This window comes from Asparagus officinalis, chromosome 10 (assembly GCF_001876935.1).
Source record: "Asparagus officinalis chromosome 10, Aspof.V1, whole genome shotgun sequence".
NCBI lineage: Eukaryota > Viridiplantae > Streptophyta > Magnoliopsida > Asparagales > Asparagaceae > Asparagus > Asparagus officinalis.
Genome location: NC_033803.1, coordinates 2671578 through 2686371, shown reverse-complemented (window position 1 = coordinate 2686371; position 14794 = coordinate 2671578). Strand labels below are relative to the sequence as shown.

Genomic DNA, 14794 nt, shown 5'->3' with positions numbered 1-14794 from the left:
TTTGGTACAGTGTGTTTCTCAGGAATGGTAATGGGTATTATAAGGGTGGTGCGTGCTATAGTAGATAGTGCGCAACATGAAGAAAATGCTTCTGGATTTGTGAATCTTATTCTTAGTTGCTGTGCAAAGTTTTTGTTATCAGCAGTTGACTTCGTCAATAAGTTCACCATAAATTTTGCGGCAATTACCGGCGAATCTTACTGCTCTTCAGCAAAGATGACATATGAGCTTCTTAGACGGAATCTTCTCTCTCCTGTTTTTGTTGAGACAGTCTCTACCCGGATCCTTGCTGGGATTATTTTTGTCATCTCAACATTATATGCAATAGCGGTTAGTAGCTTCCAACTTCTCTTTTATGGACTCTAATTTCTTCTGGTTTGGCATACATACATGTACATATTGCAAAAATATTAGGGAAAAAAAAACTTAGAATGGAACTCCAAGATAACAAAAGAATGAGGAAGTGTATTCCTGTCACGGTATTTTATACATGAACTTGAAGCATTTTCTTTTATCTATGTCATGAGATAGTGAAACAACTGTGTCATGAGATCGTTCCTTTAAAGTACAATTTACATACATAAATACAGACATGTCCCATGCATTCCTCATATTCATAACTTGTTGCATTGAACACATTAATTCACTCAGTGGCATCACATCTGTGGCCTAACGTACATGTTACCATAAATTGTAACAAACTAATATACAATTACTAATCTTTCTAATATTTGTGGGAGGACTATGTTAAACCTACCATTTGTCATCATAGCAACTTAGCAAGAATATTCTTTTTTACCCCGTCCACTCTAGTTTCAACTTTAATTGAGTGATGTAGTATATATTTTCTGAATGGAAAAATTGCTTCAGTTTTATCCTGTATGTTATCAAAGGTAAGTGATCCTCAAAAGTGGTCATAAATGCAACTTTTTCTGCATTTACCTCTCGTATGTGCAAAATAATTGAACAAAGAAAATGATGTTACAAAAATGTTGATAAATTAATGACCTGTCTTTTTCTTGTTTTGTATCTTTGTACAAGTGTGTGGGAATACACTTCTTATGAGAAATTTTAGAAATTTTACTCGATCACAATTCGCCACCAGTACAACTGTCCTCTTTGATAACAAGCAGGCAACGAGTCCCAGTGTGATCAATGTTTGTATGTTATTCTTGATAATCTGATAAATTTCGTTCTCCCTTCACAGGTTTTCGCAATCTTGAAGGCATTCAGTACCCTTGAACTAGAAATCTACCTTGTTGCCGCTCTAGCATGGCTGCTGCTAATTTTGGTGCTGGGTTACTTCGTCCATGTATTGGATAACGTTATCGATACAATTTATGTGTGCTACGCCATCGATAGAGACAAAGGCGAAGTTTGTAAGCAGGAGGTCCATGAGGTATATGTGATGCTCCCAATAAGTAGGAATCACAGGGCATCTTCCCTTGTCCATAGAACTCCGCCAATGATTGTATGATTATTTAGTCCTCTACCCATTTGTCATCCTGAGATAACCTTTATGGCTTTATTAGGGAGTCCCTCCTGTAATTTATGTACTCCATTTAGAGGGAAATAAGCACACTCCTCCATGGAGTGCCGGTAAGTTCAAGGTCTTGTACATTTTGTAGATTGTACAAAAAAATTGTAATTTTTGTTGACGTTCACTTCCTTTTAGCTGTAGGCAAACCAAGTAACAGAAATTTATGTGGTTTTCTGCACGTTGAATGAATGCGTTGCGTGACTGGACGGAGAGATGTAGAATGAAAGCATACGTTGCTGTAAAGAAGTGAGGAAATTTGAGTAGAACTAATTTTGTGAGTGCTGTTCTGTTCTTTTATTATACAATATACAAATTATAACTTTTTTGGATTTCTGAACGTTTGAATATCTTGTGTAGCTGAGAACTTTCTTTTTTTTGGGAGAAGTAGGATGGTACTTCCAGCTGAGATTCCAGCCAGAAATGGTGTAGCTGAAAACATGTTGGTTAACTGTTGTAAGTTTGAGCGTATTCCTAAAGTTTGAATCAAATTGATAGAGCATCGCCAGTAGAAAATATAGATCTGAATTTTTGTTTGAAAGACGAAACAAATTCGAAATGTCATTCATTGGAAACAAAGTTTTATCAAACTTGATAAATAAATCATTTGAGAATAAATATTAATTTCAGGAAATTAATATTCCTGAGACCAACTAAAAATAAAGAGAAAATTTCTTCCGAATTGAAGAAAATGTATAGAGAAGAACAATTTTTCACTGTAGACCCAAACTGAGTTTTTATTATCAAAATCGACCGATTTTTTTTTTAATTACCAAAATCGACCCGTTTTATGCCACGTAAGCATAATCTCATTTCCTAATTAGTCGGGGTTGCCAACCCCGACTGTTTAGGAGTTGTTAAACCCTAATTAAATCAGGTTTAAGGCTTCTAATTGGGGTTTAACAACTCCTAAACAGTCGGGGTTGGCAACCCCGACTAATTAGGAAATGGGATTACGCTTATGTGGCATAAAACGGGTCGATTTTGGTAATAAAAAATCTGTTTGGGTCTACAGTGAAAAATTGTTCTATAGAGAATATTCCTCTTGTAAACTATTTTACCACTTCATCTTTCCTTGCTGTCAACTCATTTTACAAGCAATAAATGTACGAATTCAGATTGTTTATAGTATAAGGAGCTTTAGGCACTGTAAAAAACATAGATACTGTTTACATTGCCTTTGACTACAAAGAACTTAGACATTGTTTTTGCTAATAATTCTCTGCAACCTAACAATCATAAACACCATACAAATCATAAAATCCTTTACATTTGCCCCTAAATAGAATTTAGAGAATCCGAATCCACGCCTTTGAGCCAAGTCCAACGTTCTTAACTCAGCAGGGTATATACAACGATAGGCACTCCAATTGTTTATGATCTTGCTCTATTCGATTTATTGACAAAAGACCCCGCAGAAATCAAGTAGAAGAATATTGATCAAAGACATTCAAACACACGCAAATCTATCAATGACGATCAATCCAGCGAAAAAAATCGCAAACATCGTTAATGTGCATCAATTTTTAACCCTCTCTTAATTTAGGAGAAACGCCAGTTAAAAAAATACAGATTATTTCACATTTGAAGTAAAATGCCGATAATAAAAAAAAGAAAATATACACCAAAAGATCATCTTCAATGCGAATCAAATTGATATCAATCAAATCCGACCCCAAGTCTAATGATCCAAAACATCCCTTCGGAGAGCATTTCTCTTGGAACAACTGCAAACTTTCCCAAAATCAATGCTAAAAAAAGGAAAATGTTGATGAAATTCGTAGTCTCAGACATCCAAGGAAGGAGTTAAAGCAGCATAAGCTCTCAAGCCCGGCGAGGCGAAAGCCCTCAGGCGGCAACTGCGAATGTCTCTGAGAAACAAGCCTTAAAATTTTTCATCATCGGCTACAAATTGAATAAATCAAATCAAATTAATCCAGGAAAAATCAAATTTTTGTTGATAATAAATATGTAAAAGTCTCAGACATCCAAGGAAGGAGGATAAACAGCAAAGGCTCTCGAGCCCGGCGAGGCGAAAGCCCTCAGGCGGCCACTGCGAATGTTTTGAGAAACAAGCCTTTGGATTTATCATCGTCGACTTTTTTAAAGCCCTCAGGCGGCCACTGCGAATGTTTTGAGAAACAAGCCTTTGGATTTATCATCGTCGACTTTTTTTCCCCGTTAAAAATGCAAACTTTTTTCCAAAAAAAAAAACACTTCAAAAAATTTGAGAATTTTGATGCGGATCAGAAATCTGGCTTGGTTTTCTCGTAGAAGAGAAAAGACACAAAAAGCGCTCGTTATAATCAGAGTCGATCGTCTGGGGAAAGAGAAACATCACATCCACGGGTCAAAATTTTCTCATAACATCAGCTGAAAAAATATATTAAAAAATTAATAGAAAATCGAAGGGTAATAAAGATCAGATCCAATGGCTTGAACTCTCCGAGGAGAGATTTAAGTGCGCACAGTATAATCATTGTCGATAATCTGGGGAAAAAGGATCATCACTTCGTTTGATTTTAAAAATAAAAGAAAGATTTACGCAAAAGAAATCTGAAAACCCTAGTTTTTTTTAGGAGGAAAACGGCGCAAGGGAGAACAACCCTCGTCAGAAGGGAGAATTGATGAAGAATACGGCAAATATTGCCTGTTATTTATAGGAAAAAAGATGGGGCGGCAAAGACAAACCCTAGGATCGCTATGATAGATCGACGGTTCTAGTTTTTACACGTGTATTATATCTAATTTTTGGAAATAAGAAAGATCTGGGTGCTTGCTCTCCATTTAAAAAAAAAATTGCGTATTAGTTCCTTAAAGTATCTCCAATAGTGATATTAGGTTTTTACTATATTTGAGGAGCAAATCTCTCATCCTAGAAAATAGGGAGCTAAATAATAAGTAAGTGCTCCAACAATGCTTCCCAAATGGCTCACTATATCATGTTCTAGAATAAATATATGGAGTAGGAGGGAAGAAAAGTTGATCCAACAATGCTCCCTATGTTGAGACTAAATATAGGGAGTCACATTGTTATCATTGATTTTGAATACCAAATCATATTCTCTATGTTTAGTCTACAGTATAAGGAGCCTGTGGAGCAACTTTTACCCCTCCTACTCCCTATATTGCAATTACATTACTCTTCTAGGGACCCTGTTAATTTTTCTAACTATAGTTAGGTTAAGCTTTAACTCAATATACAAAATTATCCAAGCGATCCTGAGTTTCCAACGTGGGGGTTTTCCATAATTCTAGTTGGGAATATATCCATTTGAAAAAAACATTGGATAGAGTTTTGGGAAGCTCTTAACCGTTGAAGAAGAAAAAAGTTAGTCAGTTTGGGTTTTAGTTAGAGCAGGTCTAAACCCGGTATGAAAAGAGTTGATAAAATTTTAAATGGTAAAGTTAATTATGGATGAGATAGAATGAGAAAATCATCTAATTCTATTAAAGTTAATAGAAGTTCACTCTCATGAATAAATATTATTTAACAAGAGGGATGAATTTGCAAGAAGATTAAAGATTTGAGGGAGTAATAAGCAAATACGAAGATTTGAGAGACTATTTTGCAATTAATAACAATATAAGGGACTATTTTGCAATTAGCCCTGAGTGTTTTTCGAGTAGATAAATTTAGAATATTTTCAGAAGTTTCTTCATTTTACATTTAACTATTTTATTGCCTCAAAACAGATACTTTAAATCACTCTTGCACATTAAAAATGTTTCATAGTATATACTTTCCAAACATTCTTATGAGAAATGGGAAGAAATAATGAGTTTACTATGGAAAGGGGACAATGTTATCTAAGGGTGAGCAAACAGTTGGTTCGATCAACTTTTACAAATTTCGACAAAAAAAAAGAAAAAGAATTGAATCGATCTATATTTCAAATCAAAACGAACCAATAAAATTAGTTTGGTTGGTTAGGTTTAGTACAATCTACTTGGTTTGGACTTGTAGTGGTTTAACTAAGAAAAAGAACAAATTTTTGATTTAAACCCATTTCAACTTTTTATTTTACAAACCGACCAACTTTTTTTTTATTTAGCGAAATCGACTCACTTCTCGGCCACGTCAGCAGCGTGGCCGAGAAGCGGGTCGATTTTTTTTTTAATCTCATCACTAAATAGTCGGGGTTGCCAACCCCGACTATTTTTTCTACTGAAAAAATAGTCGGGGTTGGCAACCCCGACTATTTAGTGATGTGATTAAAAAAAAATCGACCCGCTTCTCGGCCACGCTGCTGACGTGACCGAGAAGTGGATCGATTCCGCTAAATAAAAAGAGGGTCGGTCGATTCCAGTAAAAAAAAAGGGGGAATGGGTTTAAAACAAAAATTTGTTCCTAAGAAAAAACTATTTTAACCCAAACAAAAGATGCATATAAAAAAACCATAAAGTGGATTAAGAGTTCAATAAAGAATAATGCAAATTCATTGAAATAATGAACAATTTAAGGGGAAAACAAATTTATGGTTTGATGAAAAGAAAGAAAGAGTATGTTTTGGACAATTAAGAGAACGATCAGATTGGCTTGAATTTTTCTCAAAGCAAACCGATCGACAAACGTTCTAAAACCAAATCAAAATCCGTCAAAATTCGGTCGATGTAATCTGTTTGAACCGATTAATGCTCACCTCTAATCTCACTCTAGTAAAAGAATAAAAGGTTTGATATAAATATAAAATAAATAAATAAATAAATAGACGTGTGATTACCTCAGTGAGACATAATTGAATTTATTTATTGTTACTACACTTAGCTACAGTCAAATACGATGTAGTTTCTTCTATTGTGTACTTATATACAATCTCTTGGCTTTAGAAATACTTGCACAACCAAAAATTTTAAAAATTGCATTTAAGTATTTATAGTTATGCTAATTCCTCCCCAAATTCCAATGTGACACTTGTATGCTAATTTAAGAACCTATTAATCCTCAGTTTTTTTAGTAATCCTAATGTTAAATGACTATAATTCTACTTTAGTCTATCTTGATTCTATTTTTGAAATATTTAAATGTAAATTTAATCAATATTAAGAATTAAAACGTTTAAAAATTATTATGCATAAACAAACTTCACATTAGACTCTTTTTAAAAGGGAAATTCCCACGTAGAGGGTGTTAAAGTGCAAATTTGGAAAAACTTCGCCGTATTACAAATTGCTGCCAAAAACAATTGAGGGTGTTACCGACCCGCAGCCCTCTGTACAAAGCCCACGAGTCGAGCGAAGCCAGCCCAAAACCTTAAAATCCCCGGTCTTTTTCATCGATCTCCGCTTCTCCCGACGCCGCTCGCTCCTCTCTCCTCTGATCGCCATGGTTCTCGAGGTCTGCAATCAATCTCTCATCATCTTCTTCTTTTTTTAACTCTTTAGGGTTTTTGCAAACAGATTACTCGCCGTCTCGATTCCAGGCGCAGGCCGATGCCATAAATCTCATCTGCGGTGCCAAGACTCAGGTTTTTTGTCGATCCTGTTGCCGGATCTAGGTTTTTTTGGGGGGGTTGCTGACGCGAAATTAGGGTTTGGTTATTTATTTATGTACTTGTCCTTTTCTTGTTTACAGTCGAATCCGGAGAATACCGTCGGAGTGTTGACGATGGGCGGCAAGGGGGTTAGGGTTTTGGTCACTCCTACTGGCGATCTTGGAAAGATACTCGCTTGCATGCATGGTAATTCTATATTCTATACTCGGTATCGTTGTTGAAATTTGAAATTTTAGTAGGTTGAAGTTGTTGAGTAGATTCATTGCTTGTGACTAATTGTTTGTATGTAAACTTAATAAACAATGATGAACCCTTGATAATTGAACACAAATTATGGGGGAATGAGCAACTCTTAGGACTATAATAACAAGATCCATTACTATAATATCGAGGGATTATTTGCTATTTAACTGCATAAATTAACAATGTGCATGAAATGGGAATTGCGGGACTTACTTTGCGAGTTTGAGGCAAGACCCAAGCCATTCAGCACTTACTTTGCCTCGGAAGTCGTTAGATCGTGATCTGTTGTTCCGTTAAGAGATGTTAATAGTACTTTCTGTCTGGCTAGTTAAACCGAGACTTCACAAATGCTGTCTTCTAGGATACGAAGCTTGATATGTGCAGGCTCGTCCAAGGCATATCCAATATGGTACATTGTATGACGTTTGTGAGGGAGGTGTGAAGATGACAGTTGAGTGGTTCCCTTCTATATGAGTCGAGTTTTAGGTTAAGAAAAGAGGTTTTCTGAGATGAAGACTTGTTATGATCATATTATGTGGGGACAGTGACTTCATCCTAGAAAGGAATGGTCAACTTTTATATATGGGAAATAGAATAGCATATGGTTACATATTTTCCATGTAAGTTAAACAAAACTTCTATAACTTCTGTTATGTACTACCTACCCTAATAACATATTTGGTATAGTCGTATTATCAAGCTAATAGTTCTAGTCCTTAAAAGTGGGCAAAAGAGGATTGCACCAGTTCGTCCGAGTCTAATTATGAGTGTGAAATGTGATATTTTTCTATTTTAGTAAGTAAAATTTGTACCAGCTTCTTATAAAATATTGTTTGGTATACTTGCAATATATATCATAGTTTTGATTGTGACTGTGTTATGGAAAACATAATAGGTAGCTGTCTAAGCAGCCATTTGTTTTCTATTTCATTAAGGGTTCTTCAGTTAGGCAGCTGTCTAGGTTTGATTATAGGCAGCATGGCTGATGGTCGACGCATAACCTTTTTTAAGACTAGATAGAAAAATGGAGATCTCTTTAGACAATGTGTTTGCTTTAGTAGCCTGCCACTATTTTGTTATTCTTGTGTTACTGTTTTACAACATGCTTTATTTGTGAAAATTTTCTTTATATCAATTGTGAAATACTTCTGACTCTTTGGTTGCTGTGTTCATTGGTTTGGATATCTAGGTTTGGAAGTTGGTGGTGATATGAACCTCACTGCAGGGATCCAGGTTGCTCAGTTGGCTCTTAAACACCGGCAAAATAAGAATCAGCAACAGCGGATCATAGTTTTTTCTGGAAGGTACTTTATTCTCCTGATGTTCTCACTTACTTGTGCTTCATTAGTTCTGTTATTTGTAGTTTCATTTGCATATTTTTCTGCATAACAGCCCAGTTAAATATGAGAAGAAGACTCTGGAGACAATTGGAAAAAAGTTAAAGAAGAACAGCGTCTCACTGGATGTTGTGGATTTTGGAGAAGCTGAAGATGGAAAATCTGAAAAGCTGGAGTCTCTTGTTGCGGCTGTAAACAACAATGGTAGTAGTCACATTGTTCATGTTCCTGCTGGCCCAAGTACACTTTCGGATGCACTTATAAGGTCAGTCTTGTGATTTTCTCGACTCCTATATTATCACCTGTTCAAAGTCGTGTCTCACATATAATATAACTTATTGCTTATGCTTTTAAGTACGCCCATTTTTACGGGCGATGAGGATGGAGGAAGCGGTTTTGCTGCTGCAGCTGCGGCAGGCGTGTCTGGCTATGATTTTGGCGTGGATCCTAATATAGACCCTGAGCTTGCTCTTGCTCTTAGAGTTTCGATGGAAGAAGAGAGGGCAAGGCAAGAAGCAGCCGCGAAAAAGGCTGCTGAGGATGCTACTAAAGAAAAAGGAGCAGACCAGGCTTCAACTTCTCATGATGCAACTATGGCTGAGCCTGCTAGTAGTTCAGCTGTTGCAGCTGATGAAAAAAGACATGATCTAATGGTTTGTGTTTTCTCCTACCTCTTCAGTTGCTGAAATCACAAGCTCTTGCATATTGCAAACAAAGAACATGATGTCTAAAATTTATTAATCATGCTGGGTGTTGTGCCCATAACGGGTATCTTTATGTCAAATTAGGTAATAATCATAATTGGCTATATATCTAGATACAGATTTTCCAAGAGTAAATCAAATTGCATGTTTAAGAAGGGAAAGTTGTCATTTCGTCCTTTTAGTTCATGTTTTTGGTTCAACCCTTTGTAAGTCATGAATTTGAATAATTCCAAGCGATGTTTTAAAGAGCTTCTGCCTGGCCCGCCTAGACGTACGCCAAGCCCTAGGCAATACCTAGACTGCACGCCTACGCCTAGGTGGTACCTAAGCTACCCACCTAGGTTTTGGGAGTGTCTAGGACAGCGTGGGATGCTTACGTGGACTACGCCCTTTAGGCATTAATCGTAATGTCCTCCATTGCAACCTCCACGTCCTCCGACCTCCTCCAAACCCTCCAGCCTCCAACTATGAGCACTTTCTCTACTTACTCCAACCTTTAGTAAAATCTCCTCCACCACCACTTAAACGGCTTAAATGAAGAAAGAAATCTACTTAGGCGCCACTTCGTCACCTTAGCTTTCTATAATATCGTGGTTTATTATCAACTATCAAGTATTGTAATTAGAAAATAAAAAAAAGGAAAACTGCCTGGGCCCACCTAGGCGCCTAGGCTTTAGGCGCCGGGTTCAATGCGTAGGCCACCTAGCGTTTTTTGTAACATTAATTCCAAGTGATGCCCCCAACAATTTACAGTAGATTGAAACTAATTCAAAGGGCAAATTTGGAAAATTAAAAAACCATAAGTAACCACCTACTACTTTGTAACTACCCCCATCTTCCAAATTCCTCATAACCACACAATTTCAAATATATTATCTTTTACCCCCTGAAACCTATCGTTATCCTCCTCCAACACCTCCTCAGTAACAAGATAAACACTGTTTCCTTATTATTCGAAACTCCATGAGGGAAGAAGCAAATCATGGTCATCCCTCAAGAATCTTTGCCAACAGTACCTTTGTCCTAAATAGATTCAATTTAACCGTAACTTCAAATTCGGTTGCACTAACAACATGCTCACAATTTGAATCGAGCTGATTGTTGGTTCAATGATATCAAGGGCAATATTCTCAGTGATCGCTGGTTCAATGATATCAAGGGCAATATTCTCAGTGACCGCTGGTTCAATGTTGTCAAGGGAAATATTCTCAACAAGGAGGAACAAGCAAATGAGAACAATTATTTCATGTATCTTTTCGTTAAGGGTTGTTTTTTACACTAATGTCTTAAATTTTTATTCCCATGAAAATCTACAAACTGGTATTTTTGTTACTTGATCCTTAAATATTTATATTCTTCTTTATATTTAAACTCAACAACCTCCAAGTTCTCATGTTAATTTGGATTACACTCTCCACTACTTTCAGCCACCCACATATATCAAATTTGTACAATGTTATAATTTAATAGGCTATTGGTAGTTAGGATATATTTGGTGAATTATCATACACAACCAGTTCGGTGTCTTGAACGAATCAATACTTATCGTCAATCATTGTTTTTTGCACAAATGCCTACGGTGTCATGCACGCATTGCGTGCACTGAGAATACTAGTATTTATTAAAAAACATTGGAAGATGATAGAGATAAAAAAAAAATTGGAAGATCGTAGAAAGATGCACATATTTTTTGGTTACTGACCAAGATCTATATATGAGGTGTACCCATCAATTAGTAGAAGATATTTTTGGTTTGTTTTGGGGTGTGTGTTGGGTTGTGGTTTTTTATTTTTTTCTGTTAGTGTGTGGGGGAATGGGGGGTAAGACATTCTATATAGTATAAACCCTCTAAATTTTTTTTATAAGGTGTGGTCATTAATCTAATCTTAAACGACGGTCAGGATGATAATCAACTTCTAGTTTGACGTGTGAGACTGATGGAGATTCCTAATTGTCTTTAATTAAAGACATGCCTGGCTGTCTCACTGTAGAAAACATGTATAACTGATGAACCGCTAACTGTGCTGGAATGTGTTTTCAATGGTGACAGGATGATGAGAGCGCCTTTTTAGAGCAGGCTCTTGCTCTGTCCATGGATGATGCCAGATCAGGTGGTGCAACTGTTGCAGATGCTGACATGTCAGATGCTACTACAGATGACCAGGAGTTGGCTTTTGGTTAGTTTTGCTGTTATTTTGAAGTTCATACCTACACAGTTAACATATGTATCATCTGCTTATTTACCCGTAGCATTATATCGTGCTAAAAGACTGTTTCAAAAACTGAGAGGTATTTATCTTCTTCAAGAAGAAAAATATCAATTCTTTCATCTTGCCCCTTTCACTCCTTTGCCAGATTAAAATGGACAAGGAGTCAGATCAGGTTTCTTTACGTGTCTCACCTTAAGTGTGCTACTTTGAAATTTGATTCCAAGCACATTAGTGTGCTTTCTTACTATGTTCTTCCTATTAAAGTGAGATTCATCACTGTGCTGTTGTACTATGACCTCCATCTCATGCAATCCGCCTGTTATCTCTGGCCATGATGCCACTGCTAGGGATGTGTTGACCATAATCTTGATTCTACCTCAGGCTGTACGGTAGAGGGGTGAACTTTTTCTCAAAGGGAGTTTTCTTTCATTTTCTTCTTAAAAGGTGTTTTCTTTCATTTTCTTCCTTTTTGGGGATGGGGTGCAGGGTTAGGGCGGGGTGAAGGGACACACAACCATAGAGGTGAAAGGATAGCCGGACCATGCTGAATCCGAGAAGGCGACTGGCGAAGCGAGATTGAGCTAATTGAGTGCGGCAAGGGTGGAACATAGTGGAAGGGGAGGGAAATTCTACTTGACCGACACCTCTAAATCAAAAATTTACTTCAAACTCTACTTGACTAAAGCCTTCAAATGGCATTCAAAAATTTTAACGTGGAGAAATATGTAGTATTGTTGAGTAAATGGGGTATTATTACTTATTTTTATTTCTTACATCCTACCTCCACTCTCCCTCCCTCACCCTCCCACTACTACCTCATGCCAATCCCCTGCCTGGCCCAAGCCCTTCCCTATGCCCCTTCCCATGCACCCCAGCCCTACAAATGCTATTCACTTTGTTTTTGTCTACTCTTTAAGCGTACACAACTCTCTTTCACTATTACTTTCTGCTTTTTGGTGATTTTATCTATCTTTTAGTATATATCACTACTTTTCAGTTTTCTCTAATATTCTCTACCTTTTGATGATTTTGTTTATCTTTTGGTGTATATCACTCCGTTTCATTAATACTTCATATATCTCAATGAGTAGACGGGGTGGTAGAAGAGGGAGGTATATGTGGGGTTGATGGGAATACACACATACATAAACACAGACATGCACACCTACCAAACCCACGTGTGCTCCATGTGCACACTGGAAACACTAATTTTGCAATTGTAGCTGATGCAAACAATGGCTCAGTACAATATTACCTTTGCAATTATGGTTCCTTCACATTATTTTTGCTACTTAGTTGGCCCATACATCGTCTGAATATATTAGCCAATGGAAACACTATTTTTGGGCTCCCCAATGAGCTTCATTGGCATGTTGCATAGTTGTGCTAATTCATGTGTATCTGCTATGCAGCTCTTCGAATGTCTGCGCAGGAGAATGCAAAGGATTCATCAACTCATTCTGGTGTGAGCAAGGTTTTGGAGGACCAGTCATTTGTTTCTTCCATCCTTAATTCGGTAGGTAGATTTGTCTGATCTGTATAACTGTGCAATTTTCAGTTGTTTATAATATGTTTCATCCATATTATTATACTGCATCTAATGGTATTCTTACAGCTTCCTGGCGTTGATCCAAATGATCCTTCTGTGAAAGATTTGTTGGCATCATTGCAAGGCCAATCTGAGGTATGCTCATGATACACTCATCTCCGAAGCATTTAGGGATCGTTTATGCTTATACTTTGTTTTCTCTTATGTAGGATGTTCATGGTAGGGTCTTATCTTCATTACAATTTTGCATTGTTTTTTGTGCTTTTAGAAATCTAATTATCGTGGAACTAATTGTAAAGTGTAAATCTTTAAGTTACACTGGTCTGCAAGAAGTTCCTTGACTTTTTTTTTTTGCGTGATGAACCCCATAATGATGGGAGGGTAATTTAGAATAGTACAATTGAAGGAATTTTAGTGTTCTCCAACAGAACAGAATCTATATGCTTAAAGACCTTCTACATTGTAGTACCGCCATATATCACCTCCCTAAGGACCGCCTCATCCTTCATATTACATTAATCAGAGATAATGAGAAAACCTAAGATAAAAAGGTTGTTTTCCCTGGAACTAGAAAGACCAGCTGAACGGTTCTGTCAGGTTCAGGCTCGAAGGAGATTAATTTGCTAATCCACATGACATTACTTGTGTTTGGGAAGCAGCTGCCTTTCTCTTGGATTAAAAAAAAAATTTAAGTAAATTAATTTTATACATACAGCTTAGAATATTTAGATGTAGAATTGGGAAAAGTTTATAGTGTTATTTTGTATGCTGACCTTTTTAGAACATGATTAAGGTAAACATTAAAGGATACATACAACAAAGAGAAGCTGGATATCCTAGGGTGGAAATTAATTGCAGTGAAAAGAAGTTGGGCATGATAACCTGGATATTAAAGTGGCGCACACTGTAATTGCTGGTCAAATCCTTGATACATAAGGTCAACAGAATTACGTGAATAGATCTACACTAACATAAACTTGAATTGCGAACTTTGTTATAAACTATGGATTTAGTTTCTTATGCTTGACAGAATGTTGCACTGGTTGTTTGAGATGTAATAATGTGACTATGCTTCTGATCATTGACAAATACTCATTAAGCTGTTGTTTCAGTAGTTTCTTTGAGATTTTTAACTTTTTCTGATCTTTTTCTTTTCCTCCCTGCCTCAGGAAAAGAAAAATGAAGATAACCAAGAAAATAAGGGCGATAAATGATTGGTGCTTTGATTCTGCTCGTGCCTGCTTGTTCTCCATGGTGAGATTTGGTGCTCAATACTCATTATGTATTTCATGAATATTTCTACATTTGAGCTGGATCTCAGTTGGAGTAGTGATATTTCTGTTCTGAATGAATATTAGAAAAGATTTCTACTAGCTGTATTTCTTCCGTGATATTCTCCATCCCAATCATTTCATGATTCTACACTGTCATACTGAGGCCTATACTCCATCTGTATTCTGAAATCCTGTTACTTCTGACATCCAATGCAACACATGTTGAGGGTGGATCCACTTGTGCCTGTTTTCCTTTTTGCAAGCAATTCAACTATGCTCTCCCCTCTTAATGTATGTTCATGCTATTGAAACTCAACTCAACGGTCATTCCTTTTTTTTTTTTTTTGCAGGTCACTGAAATTGTATTATTAACTGATACAAAGATCTTTTTTAAAAGAGTAAACGTGGTTGTTGTGCCTCCCTACACTCTTGGCTGGTGTGTCAC

The 14794-nt window shown here is 36.7% G+C and overlaps 2 protein-coding genes across 2 annotated transcripts in view; both read left to right on the top strand.

The window, feature by feature from the left end:
- LOC109825464 overlaps positions 1-1835 on the top strand; it is a 17507-nt gene extending 15672 nt beyond the window's left edge. Inside the window, exons 5-6 of the mRNA XM_020392316.1 lie at positions 1-330; positions 1208-1835. Coding sequence (XP_020247905.1) covers positions 1-330; positions 1208-1477 — 600 coding nt within the window. The 3' untranslated portion in view covers positions 1478-1835. The remainder of the gene's footprint in view (positions 331-1207) is intronic.
- Positions 1930-14584, top strand: LOC109825463 (26S proteasome non-ATPase regulatory subunit 4 homolog). The gene is made up of 10 exons (XM_020392315.1): positions 1930-1993; positions 6938-7005; positions 7113-7218; positions 8465-8579; positions 8668-8877; positions 8968-9265; positions 11367-11493; positions 12939-13042; positions 13142-13210; positions 14245-14584. The coding sequence occupies exons 1-10, from the start codon at positions 1930-1932 to the stop codon at positions 14287-14289; spliced, it is 1206 nt and encodes a 401-aa protein (XP_020247904.1). The 3' UTR covers positions 14290-14584.

What these genes read in the sequence shown, in the direction of transcription:
- LOC109825463 (XM_020392315.1), top strand. Translation starts at nt 1,930, where the DNA reads ATGGTACTTCCAGCTGAGATTCCAGCCAGAAATGGTGTAGCTGAAAAC. An exon ending in GATACTCGCTTGCATGCATG is followed by an intron (nt 7,219 to 8,464) that starts GTAATTCTATAT and finishes TTGGATATCTAG; the next exon opens with GTTTGGAAGTTGGTGGTGAT. An exon ending in CTTTCGGATGCACTTATAAG is followed by an intron (nt 8,878 to 8,967) that starts GTCAGTCTTGTG and finishes TATGCTTTTAAG; the next exon opens with TACGCCCATTTTTACGGGCG.